This window comes from Bos javanicus, chromosome 3, assembly GCF_032452875.1.
Source record: "Bos javanicus breed banteng chromosome 3, ARS-OSU_banteng_1.0, whole genome shotgun sequence".
Lineage (NCBI taxonomy): Eukaryota > Metazoa > Chordata > Mammalia > Artiodactyla > Bovidae > Bos > Bos javanicus.
In genome coordinates this window covers 100913771-100926718 of record NC_083870.1, presented here as the reverse complement: position 1 = coordinate 100926718, position 12948 = coordinate 100913771, and the positions used below count along the sequence as shown (strand labels likewise).

The 12948-nt window shown below is 39.3% G+C and overlaps 2 protein-coding genes and 1 pseudogene across 8 annotated transcripts in view; 2 read left to right on the top strand and 1 right to left on the bottom strand.

The window, feature by feature from the left end:
• TESK2 (testis associated actin remodelling kinase 2) overlaps positions 1–12948 on the bottom strand; it is a 137676-nt gene that overhangs the window by 42697 nt on the left and 82031 nt on the right. The gene's annotated exons all lie outside the window — the stretch shown is intronic.
• On the top strand, positions 3809–4154 carry LOC133245158 (NADH dehydrogenase [ubiquinone] 1 alpha subcomplex subunit 1-like). The gene has a single exon (XM_061413143.1). The coding sequence runs from the start codon at positions 3824–3826 to the stop codon at positions 4034–4036; it is 213 nt and encodes a 70-aa protein (XP_061269127.1). The 5' UTR covers positions 3809–3823; the 3' UTR covers positions 4037–4154.
• On the top strand, positions 8351–11620 carry LOC133245054 (BCL2/adenovirus E1B 19 kDa protein-interacting protein 3-like; annotated as a pseudogene).

Here is a 12948-nt window from a genome sequence, read left to right as displayed (position 1 = left end):
TTCATGTTACTGAAAATGGCATTATTTCATTCCTTTTTATGGCTGAGTAATATTTCATTGTGTGTATATACCACATCTTCTTTACTGTAGAGGTATCTTTAAAAAAGGTCAGTGTTCTTTAAGTGTTTGTACAGTTCCTCAGTCACCAGAATTACAAGAGTCAGTATTTTATTCCTTTATTTAACAACTATTTGTTGAGTGGCCACTATGTGTAAGACATTAGGGACAGAACAGTGAATAAAACAAAGTCCCTGTTCTCGAAGCAGTTTCATTCCAGGGGTCATTCTATTGGAAAGCAATTATAATAAAAAGTTAAATGGATGTTTTGCAGAACGTAGTTAAATTGTTGTGCCATAAATAGCTGTATCTAGTGAACCTCTTACAGGAAGGATGCTTCCCTGAGATTACATGGTATTTCTGCCCAAGGATGATTCTATTCTCATTATCCCACCATAGCAAAAAGAGGTAAATAATACACAATATTCTTTTATTACAATATATAATAAGCTTTTATTACAAAAAAATTTTTATAATATTACAATAAGTAATATACAAAAGCTTCACTACAGCTTTCTAAACTATAAAGGGCACTAGCAGGGGTTAATAACTAAGGCCTACTAGTTGTTTTTATAAAATTTTATTGGAACATAAGCAGCAGCAGCAGCAACATGGTATTTTCTGGGGCTGCTTTTGTGCTACAACAACAGATTTAAATAGTTGTGACAGAGACTGTATGGCTTGCGAATACTGAAACATTTACTATCTCATCCTTTACCAAAAGAGTTTGCTCATACTACCTTAAAAGACTGTTAGGAGGATAAAATGGGATATTTCAGGTACAATATCTAGCCTATGATCAAATAAAGATTAAATGTTTTTTATTATTATTAACAATTCTAAATTGTACCATCTCTTATATGACTATTAGAGTTACCTTTTCAAAACCTGAACTATGTAATTTCCTTCTTTATAAACCTTCAATGGCTCCCTTCTGCCTATAGAATAAAGTCAAAATTCCTTACCACAGCATTTGAAACTTTCCACGATATGTTCCAGCTTATCTTTGGAAGCTCACACTTTCCCATGAGCCTTATTCTTCACCCATTTCTCCCTTTCCTCTGCTTCTATCCTACAAATATATTTAAATTTACTCATCTTAAAAAATGCTTCCCTTGCCCCCTCTCTAGTGGTTCAACAGTAAAGAATCTGCCTGCAATGCAGGAGATGTGGAGATGTGGGTTCGATCCTTGGGTCAGGAAGATCTCCTGGAGGAGGAAATAAATTTCTAATGGCACTCCAGCATTCTTGCCCAGAAAATCTCATGGACAGAGGAGCCTGGTGGGCTACAGTCCATGGGGTTGCAAAAGAGTCGGACAGGACTGAGCGACCAAAACAACAATAAAAACAAAGCCCCTTCCTAAAATATGATCCTAAGTCATTCTTTGTATTTGTACCCAACCTTTAAGAGTAGGTTACATACACTATAGGGTTTCCCTAGTGGTTAAGACAGTAAAGAATCCGCCTGCAATGCAGGAGACAGGGGTTCAATCCCTGGGTTGGGAAGATCCCCTGGAGGAGAAAATGGCAACCCACTCCAGTATTCTTGCCTGGAGAATTCCATGGACAGAGAAGCCTGGCGGGTGACAGTCCATGGGGTCGCAAAGAGTCAAGTCGGACACAACTGGGTGACTTAACAGTTTCACTTTACATACATATTTTTACACTATCTGGCTTCCCTGGCAGCTCAGCTGGTAAAGAATTTGCCTGCAACGCAAGAGACCCTGGTTTGATTCCTGGGTCAGGAAGACCCGCTGGAGAAGGGATAGGCTACTCACTGCTATATTCTTGGGCTTCCCTGGTGGCTCAGCTGGTAAAGAATCTGCCTGCAATGCAGGAGACCTGGGTTCAATCCCTGAGTTGGGAAGCTCCCCTGGAGATCTTCATGGCTACAGTCCATGCGGACACGACTGAGTGACTAACACTTTCACTTTACATACATCTACCTATCTTTAACCTTCCTTTGTTCCTAAACTCATTATAACCTGCCTTCTGCCCACATAACTCTTTTTGTAACTTTCCTTACTGGGGAAGATTCAGAGTTTTATTTGTCTCTGCATTTCTAGTACCTAGTATAGTATCTTACACACAGTAAGCAAGATCTCAGTAAAGATTTGTTGAAGGGCATGAATGATTTTCATGACCTGGAAACTTAACTTCAAGCTCCTCCCTGAGCTGAAAGACTTCATTTACTTACTGAAAATTATCCTTCTAGGATCAGCTAAAATTTCATTTTCTCTGCAATGATCTTTAGGATGCCTTCAGTTAACATTAGTACTCTTTCTCTTTCTTCCTGGCTCCCAGCAGTGCTAACATCCTTCTTTGCAAGACTGCTCATTAGCATAAGTCAAGAGGTCCAAGGTCTGGAGTCTGACTGCTTGGATTTGAATCCTGGCTCTGCTTACTGACGACCTCTCCATATTTGAGGTTTTTTCCACATGCAAAATGGAAATGTTGGTATTATCCAATCTATATGGTTATTGTGATGATTAAAATAACTTGAGCTCTTAGAACATAATATGCACTAGAGAATGTTAGCTATTCTTTTTAACCTTTCTGACTTCTCCAGATTGGAATATAAGGAAGGCTTTTAAGAGTACAGAACTCATCTAATTTATTTCTATATACACACAATGCTTTGCACATAAGATGCTAAACAAGTATTTCTTGAATGAAAAGGCAATAATCACCAAATTACTTTCACAACGTAAACTCAAACCAAGAGGTATTTATTTTATTTCATCAAATATTTGTATAGAAGGGAGGCAATACAATGGCTACATTCTAAAGTTAAAAGGGTCTTCTAGAAACTGAAAGTACTTGGTTTGAGTGTGATTTACCCTTGCTTCCCATGCCCTCAGACCCACCATCACTGTTACCGCACCACCCACAGAGATGTCACAGAGGACACGTTCAGGCAGGCACTGGCTTCACGTGACAGTTTTCCCCACCCCCTGCTCACATCACCACATCGTAGTGGTGTTGCACAATTCTACTTCTACGTGAAACTTTTCTGCTAGACCTTCTCAACCTCATTTCCTTTCCACCACCACCACCACCACCACATCGAAAATGGTGTTAAAGAGCTGGCAAGCTGAGACAGGAATTAGCTTTCTATTGGAAGAGCTTGAGCAGAGCTAATCATTCGAGTTGCTATAAAAAGCATATACTTTTAAAAGGGAAATATTACTCATCCTTTAGGGAAGTGATTTATGCCTAAAAAGGCATTTAATATATCAACAGTAAGTTTTCACTGAAATTTTTATTGCTACTTTAATCAAAATCTAAAATGTGGCCAAAGCTGAAAATCTTTCTTGGTAAGAGACAGGATCTTAAAAAAAAATTACATTATGAATGATTCTTATTCTCCACCTCCACCACCCCAAATCATGCAAGCTTAAATTATTTAGCTCAGAAAGGGGGCGTTTTCTTAATGGATATGCTTGAGAGTGAGTGACAGATTACTCAAATTTGTTATTTTTTATTTCATATTACACACACATTTGCATTGTCTTTTAGACCAGCGCTTCCTAAATTTTAATATGGAAACAGATCACCCAGAAGCTATGTAAACTGCAGACTTTGATTCTATAAGTCAGGGGGGGGAACTGAAATTTTGAATTTCTAAAAAGCTCCCAGGTGATCCTAATGCTGCCTGGTCTATGGAGCATATATTGAGTAGCAGGGTTCTGTCTAGACCAAAGACAGCTAGCTGATCACTACTCTCAAGTTACTGAAGGTGTTTGACCTCGGGAACGGCGTCACGATGTGGTTTGAGGTTCTTCCCGGGATCGCCATTATGGGCGTGTGCTTGTTCATCCCGGGAATGGCCACCGAGCTCATCCACAGGTTCAGTAATGGGCGCAAGGAAACAAGGGTTGCCCATTATCCATATCAGTGGTATTTGATGGAAAGAGATAGGCGCGTCTCTGGAGTAAACCGTTCCTATGTGTCAAAGGGTTTGGAGAACATTGATTAAGGAAACGTTTTCCTGGTTGATGAAGAACAACTCAGTCATGCTCTTCTATCCCTGCTAGTAGATTATGCCGCATATTGTGTAGCATGCATTGTATTTTGTAGTGTGTAATAAAAATAAAGTTACTGAAATTATAACAGGAAACTCCCAACTCTGATGCTACTGGTAAACTAGAGTTTGACCAGAGACTTAACTTTCCTGTCTTTCTTGTAGAATGATTTACCATTCCCCATAAAGTATCATAACCACACTTTTCCATAACTTAACTTTTTTCCTCAGACTGTTTCCAATGTTTAGAATGCCCCACCCTTCATTTCCACGGAGTTATATTCTGCCCCATAGCTCATTTCCTTTCCCCAAAACAAATCTGGCTCTAAGTAGAAGTATTTCTGAACTAGCATGCTTCTGAATTACCAAGGCACTCCATCTACACCACACTGCTACATCATCATAATTTTCTACCTTTAACTGTTTTATAATATGCCTTATATTTCCCTTAGGAGACCATAAGCTCCTTAAAGCATTCTCTTGAGTGGCATACAATAGTATATAAACACTTGCTGGATAATTTAAAACACAACTCTGAACACTCAAATAGTACTGAGTGCCAGCTATGTGCCAGGCACCAGTAATGATCATAACAATTGTAAGAACTAACTCAAAGAGTGCTTACCATTGTTCTAAGCACTTTATGTTATATTCATTTAATCCTCATAATAACCCAAAGAAGTAATACTTTTATTAACCTGAATACATTGATGAAGAAACTGAGGCTCAGAGAAATTAAGTAACTTGTCCAAAGTCACACAGCTAACAAGTGGCAGAGTCAGGAGTCAAATCTAAACAGTGGGTTCCAAAGTCTGTGTTTTTTTTTTTTGGCCCGGGCGGGGGTGGGGGTGGGGGTGGGGGAGTGGTGCGTGCCGTGTGGCTTGGGGGATCTTAGTTCCCCCTTCCAGGGATCGAATCCAGGGCCCCTTGAAGTGCAAGCATAGAGTCCTAACCCCTGGACCACCAGGGAATTCCCAAAGTCTGTGCTCTTAACCATGATGTTTTAATACCTCTCCGTATAGTTATAAAGAGGCTATAAAAGTGAGTAAGACACAACCTGTTCACTTAAGACGCTATTGGCTACTCAAAAAAATTGTTGTGGCAGCTCAGAGCTTCTGATATAAGTCCAAACTCCTTAGCATGTTATTCAACAGTCTTAATGATCTGACCCAAACCTCTCTGTATTACATCCATCTGCATTCTCGATGTTTTACTGTAGTTACATAACCAGCTTCTCCTAAATATGTCCTGAATTCTCCCACTTCCACTTCCATTTTGTTGCTGGAATAAGTCCATCTTTCTCATCAAAATTAGTCTTTCTCTTCCCTATACACTCAAATTACTCCATTTAAACTTCTACCATAACACTAACCAGGCTTGCCTACTACATGTTTTAGTTATGTCCACCTTTTCACTCAATTAGAGGACTCTTGAGGGCAGAGATGGAAGAGTATGGAAGAGATGGTTACTTGTTAACTTCCCTTTTCCTCCTGAAGTAGGCTACATTTCCCAACTGGTTAAGATCATAACACTGAGTTCTGGCCGGTGGTACAGGGATAGAAGTGATTACATCATTTTCAGGCCTGTCCCATTAAAAACCTCAACATCATCCTCCATATTTTCTTCCTTCATCTGCCAGCAGATGCACAGGATCCAATAGAGGAATCTGAGGCCCTGTCCTAGGTTAAAAGGAGCCCCCCTTCAAGCTCCACTCAACATGCATCGGATTAGAATATGAATTAAGAAACAGCTTATAAGCCAATAAGATTTTAAGTTAGCCCACCTGGACTAAATACATCTTATAGTTTTGTTTCTCTATATATACCCCAAACACTGCGTTATTCATAATTCAGTTCAGTTCAGTCACTCAGTCATGTCCGACTCTTTGCGACCCCATGAATTGCAGCACGCCAGGCCTCCCTGTCCATCACCAACTCCCAGAGTTCACCCAAACCCACGTTCATCAAGTCGATGCCATCCAGCCATTTCATCCTCTGTCATCCCCTTCTCCTCCTGCCCCCAATCCCTCCCACCACCAGGGTCTTTTCAATGAGTCAACTCTTTGCGTGAGATGGCCAAAGTACTGGAGTTTCAGCTTCAGCATCAGTCCTTCCAAAGAACACCCAGGACTGATCTCCTTTAGAATGGATTGGTTGGATCTCCTTGCAGTCCATGGGACTCTCAAGAGTCTTCTCCAACACCACAGTTCAAAAGCATCAATTCTTCGGCGCTCAGCTTTCTTCACAGTCCAACTCTCATATCCATACATGACCACTGGAAAAACCATAGCCTTGACTAGATGGACCTTTGTTGGCAAAGTAATGTCTCCGCTTTTTAATATGCTGTCTTGGTTGGTCATGACTTCCCTTCCAAGGAGTAAGCATCTTTTAATTTCATGGCTGCAGTCATAATCTGCAGTGATTTCGGAGCCCAGAAAAATAAAGTCTAACAGTGTCTCCATTGTTTCCCCATCTATTCCCATGAAGTGATGGGACCAGATGCCATGATCTTAGTTTTCTGAATGTTGAGCTGTAAGCCAACTTTTTCTCTCTCCACTTTCACTTTCATCAAGAGGCTTTTTAGTTCCTCTTCACTTTCTGCCATAAGGATGGTGTCATCTGCATATCTGAGGTTATTGATATTTCTCCCAGCAATCCTGATTCTAGCTTGTGCTTCTTCCAGCCCAGCGTTTCTCATGATGTACTCTGCATATAAGTTAAAGAAGCAGGGTGACAATATACAGCCTTGACGTACTCCTTTTCCTATTTGGAACCAGTCTGTTGTTCCATGTCCAGTTCTAACTGTTGCTTCCTGACCTGCATATATGTTTCTCAAGAGGCAGGTCACGTGGTCTGGTATTCCCATCTCTTTCAGAATTTTCCACAGTTTATTATGATCCACACAATCAAAGGCTTTGGCATAGTCAATAAAGCATAAATAGATGTTTTTCTGGAATAATTAGTGTTCAGTAAATATTTAGAGTCCAATTAAGTTAAAATTCTTATTGCAAAGCAGAACCTTTCAAGACTCTATTAAAACTAGCATATGAAAGAGATTATTCATGGAAATATGGGAAGAAAATTGAAAATTTTACTTTTTTTTATACAAAAAAGAGAAATGTTTACTAATATTTAATATGGGTTGATAGTAGCACCTGGGATGGGCTCAAAAATGTTTTCCTAATGGGATTCTATGGGAGACAGAAGATATCCAAAGATGTTCATGTCCTAGTCCCTAGAACCTGTGACTATGTTGGATGGCAAGTAGAATAAATTTTAAAAACTGCAGATGGAATTAAGGCTGCTAATCAGTTGACTTTAAATTAGGGAGATTATCCTGGATTAGCAAAGTGGGTGCACTGTAACCACAAAACGTCCTCAAAGGTGGAAAGAGGGAGGCATAAGAGTCAATATCAGAGGGCTACAATATGAAAAAGACTCAACGGGTCACTGCAGGCTTTGACGATGGAAGGGGACTACAAGCCAAGGAATGCAAAATAGTCGCTAGAAGTTGAAAAAAGTAAGAAAATAGATTCTCCCCTAGAGCCTTCAGAAAGGAATACAACCCTCCTTGAATTTAGCCCAGTAAGATCTGTAAGATAATAATTGTCTGTTATTTTAAGCCATTAGGTTTGTGGCAATCTGCTACAGCGGTCCTAGAAAACTAACAATCAAAAAAATCTAAGGGTCACTATTTTATGTTATAATGTTCACAGATCTAAGATAGATTTTGGGTTTTGACTCTTTGTAAAGAAGCATAAGGAAAATAATAACGTTATTTTCTTTGGTGGTATTTACATCTAGTAGGTCAAATATTTATTGAACTCATAGTCATGTATAAAGCTCAGAGTTAAACACTAAAGTTTAAATGTTATCCCTTCTCAAAAGTTTATTACCTAAATAGAAGAATAAGGGAGAGGTATGGTAACAGTCTAAAACACATCTATCCTCCTTCTAAAAAACAAAACAAAACACTGACACTACTATTTTGAGTGGGACCTCTTCAATTCCGCATAACAGGACCTAGGAAGAGAAATGCAGCCACTGCATCAAAGCTGTCAAGAAAATTACTCTGTACTGCTCACCTGCAACATACCTGGAAACTGTGCTAGGTGTTTTATAGATACTACCTGATATGAAATTACCCCTATTTTATCATCTAGGAAAATAAGATTCAGGGTATTTAAGTGACTTGACAAAGACTAGAGAAGGTACTGGAAAATGGATCCATTTGGCTCAAAAGCCTATGTTTTGTTCTGTGATAATCGGTATGTATGAAAAAGGCCAGTAGATTAAGAATAATTTTATTTTTGATTCATAAAAAAGAACTATCTATCTGCAAACCAATGAAAATCTGACTAGTTTGCTTTACAAGCCCTTCTACTGCCAACTTTGAGCAGTAAAAACAGGACTCTTATTATAAAAGTTTTTCTGACCTGTACTGGTCTTTCCGGAAAAATGTTTGACTCCAAAGTTTGGTAAAAACAATTAAGAGGCCTGAAATAAACCTATAGCAAAATATTAGAATGTGGGCATGATTTTTATAATAATATGCTTTCTAAAATGTCTGCATTTAAAACTTACTTAGATTGGTTTACTTTTCTTAAAAAAAAAAAAAAAAGTTTTTCCAGAAGTTTGAATATATTTTTATCTTATTTCCTCACATAATTTTGGAAGGCAAAGCCCTGGAACATACTCCACCAGATTCCACTAAGCTGTAATGTGTGGCACTAAAAGGAACTGCTTTGCATTTTACTCCCAAATAAAGCAAAGATACCAACACTCTCTCTTGGACTAGAAAAAATTACCAATAACCAAAAAGGAGAAGAGACAGAAACAGCTCAAATCTTAAAGTCCCAAAAGAGCTATGAATCCAGACCCATAAAAAAAGGAGTAATATCCTTGGGTAATTAAGGTTTGCTGGAGTTCAAACGTGTTTTAGAGGTATTACATCACGGAAAACTGGTTGTACTGGGTCCTAGATATGAAAACTCATAAGGAAAACTCAGCTGAACTGACATTAACCACCAGAGCTCACATCAGATGACAATGAGCAGAGCTGGTTCAGTCTGGTTTTCTCTTTTCTGCCCATAGCTTTTATAGTCCAATTTTAAGATTGCTAAAGGCAGAATAAACATGCCTCAGCCATCACTAGGTTATATCAATAGCACTACATATAATAACATAAGGATGAATCAAGTTCATGTTCAAATTTTACTTTTTATTAGTAAAACAATACAAATATCTAAAAAGTTAAAATGAGATCTGCTTGCTTATAAATATTATACCAGTTTAATAAATATAAAAACATCCTAGATTTCTGAGAGAAAAATATCCTCTATCTTGAATAACAACTGAAAAATAAAATGAGACTAAGAATAAATTCATTCTGTACTTTATTTCAGAGAAAATTTTAAACCACATAGCTCAAAACAGTCATACAAGCAGCAAAATACCAAGTCTCCCGACAAAGGCAGAGCTATTAATAAATATATGGGCAGTGACTTCAAAATGTCCCCAGCGTGCTTTTTGTTTGTAAACCCAGGAAGTTCAGAAGAGAACTAAAATCCACAAACCCAAGTATATAGATTGTCTCCCCAAGCACTGAAAAAGCTTCTTCCTCCTTCCCAAATTTATCCTTTAGCCTACAATTACTCATAAACTCATGCCAAAATAGCAAAATACAAACACAAACTTCAATTTACGTGAACATACTTTTGAAACAACACTCTCCCAATGATTTATTTCTTCCCCAATTCAACCCAAGAAATACTATGTGCAAATACTTGTACTCTCCATGGATAAACAGAACACTTAATTTTTTTTCACTGCCTGTCACATATATATAAGCACAGTGCCAGGCAATAAGGATCAAGTAAGGTCCGTCTAGTGAAAGCTATGGTTTTTCCAGTGGTCAGGTATGGATGTTAGAGTTGGACTGTGAAGAAAGCTGATCGCCGAAGAATTGATGCTTTTGAACTGTGGTGTTGGAGAAGACTCTTGAGAGTCCCTTGGACTGCAAGGAGATACAACCAGTCCATCCTAAAGGAGATCAGTTCTGGGTGATCATTGGAAGGACTGATGCTGAAGCTGAAACTCCAGTACTTTGGCCACCTCATGCGAAGAGTTGACTCATTGGAAAAGACTCTGATGCTGGGAGGGATTGGGGGCAGGAGGAGAAGGGGACGACAGAGGATGAGATGGCTGGATGGCATCACTGACTCGATCGACATGAGTTTGAGTGAACTCCAGGAGTTGGTGATGGACAGGGAGGCCTGGCGTGCTGCGATTCATGGGGTCGCAAAGAGTTGGACACGACTGAGCGACTGAACTGAACTGAGGGGCCATAGAAATAAATATAAATAAATCCTTCTTTAAGGAGCTCACGGACAAATAATGATAATAGTAGATAACATTTACTGAGCACTTATGTGTCAGACACTGTTCTAAATACAGGATTTACCTCATTTAATCTTTATGAAGATATTATGTAGTAGGTACTATTACTCTCTCCATTTTACAGACATGAAGACCGATTAAGTGGCAGTCAGAAGTAGATCCTTAACTCTTTTTTTTTTTTTTTGCTTAACAAGTTATCTATTTATTGTTGTTTGAATCCTTAACTCTAAAGGTTATACTATAGAGCCTCAATATATAATGCTTCAGATTATTATAACAGCAACAATAATAAAAAATAATAGTTAAGATTTAGTGCCTTGCATTGCGATAAGTTGTTTGTGGACATTATTTCATTTAATCATCTCCATAAAAGCAAGCAGGACCCTGGGCACACAAGCCTTTCAAACAGTTGCTAATCTGGAAGGGAGGGGATGCTGAGACAAGGGAGGAGCAGTCAGGAAACAAAGGATAGTGTTGCTACCAATCCTTCTGGGGCTGCAGCTCTTCCAGCTGCCCCAACAGCCCCCGCCCCCCGACAACAATAACAACTGTGTGGAAGGTGAACAGTCTCTGCCTCTGCCAGCCAGCCTCAACAGTTCCTGGGCACAGCGCCCCAGGAATAGCAGCAATGGCAATGATTATAACAATGGGGAAAATAGGGGGCTAGAACAGGTACCCTCCTCATCCTCTATCCACAATGGAGACATGGAAAAGATTCTTCTGGATGCACAACATGAATTCAGAGTAGTTCAAGAGACAGTTCTCATTGCAACAGCCCTTTCCCACCAGAAGAGGGGGAGATCATGTTTGATAGGAAACAGCAGCAGGGACCATAGCTCTCAGTCAGAAGAAATTGCCGAAGAGAAAGATGTGGGTGCACTGACGAAAATTGCAGACTGGGTGTCCAGCTGGTCTAGCAGACCTGAAAACATTTCACCTGAGGAGTCCCACTCTGGCACCCTAAATAGTCCATTTCCTTAAGCATGAGGAAAAGTAGAGCCATGAAAAAAGGGGAGATTTTTTCTCCGCACAATTTCTTAAGGTATTCATTCCATCTCTCTTCCTTTGCCATGTTCTGGCTTTGGAGCTAGGCACCTACATTGGAAAACGACTAATCACGATTACTGCCAGTACCTACTGAAGGAAAAGAGCCCCTGGGAAAGCGTGTGACTTGTATTGTCAGTAGTTTATTTGAACTTGAGACCATTGTGAGCATGACCCAACCTATACCCTGTTTTTATATATCCAAGTAGTTCTAGTAATTCTCAAATCCACTATTTTATTCAAACTCAAGGCATAGAGTTTTACTAATCTCATTCTCTTTTTGACCTAAAAAACACTTAGGAATTTCTTAACAAAGTTTACTGTTGTTTAGAAATTTGCAAGGGCTTTTTTTCTGCAAATGCTACTAGCAAATTATGATTTTGTCAACAATGCTGTTGTTTCCTTTTAGTTCCACTAGACTTAGACTTGTATCATTTGTGACACAAATTTTACTCTTGCAAGATAATTTCCATCTTTCTTTTTAAATGAGACCAGGTTAGCAAGTGATATAAAAGCTTTGTTGTTTTTCAAGACAAAGGCAAGTTTGAATTTATAGATATTAAAAAAGAAAATAAACAAAAGAAGACACAATAAAAAAATATCCTGGGCAATAAAAAATTATTTTAAACCAGAAAAGAGAGAGAAACAAAGAGTAGTTTTGGGGCAGGGTCCTGCTTCCACCTCAAGAGATAAAACATAGTATCTTTGAGCCCTTCTACAGAACTAAAATTTCCACCAAGTGGAAGATGTTAGCATTCTTCATTCCAGAGGAGAACATAGTTTGATTAACCTCAAGAAGACCAAGAGAAGACCACCTAAGGCCAGATAAAAGAAGTACAAGCCCTGCACACACCTTGATCCTTATCAGCAACCCTGCCCTTGAACCGTTGCTATAAAACTCACCAATTCTCCCTGGATTGGGACACACAGGTTTTTCCAGAGCATGAGCCTCCTGTGTCCCTCTTTACCTGGCAAAGAAATAAAGCTATTCCTCTTCCCAAAACTGTCTCCAAGATTTGATTCAGCACCACTGCATAGAGGCTGAATTTTTAGCAGCACCACCAACCTGGTACAGTAGTACTATTATTCTTTTCTACTTCACAGATGAGAAAACTGAGGTTATAGAGGTTATATAACTTATCTAAGGTCCTTTAACTATTAAGTGATAAAATCATCCTGAACCTCTCCTCTAAATTCCAGACTTGTTTACCCAACTTGCTCCGAGAGGAGCAACCCCACATCCATGGACCAGAGGCTGCGCGGGCACAGGAGGGCCGAGAGGAGCTACTCCATGTTCAAGGTCAGGAGGGGTGGCCATGAGGAGATACCCCTCATCCAAGGTAAGGAGCAGCAGCTGCACTTTGCTGGAGCAGCCGTGGAGAGATACCCCACGTCCAAGGTAAGAGAAACCCAAGTAAGACAGTC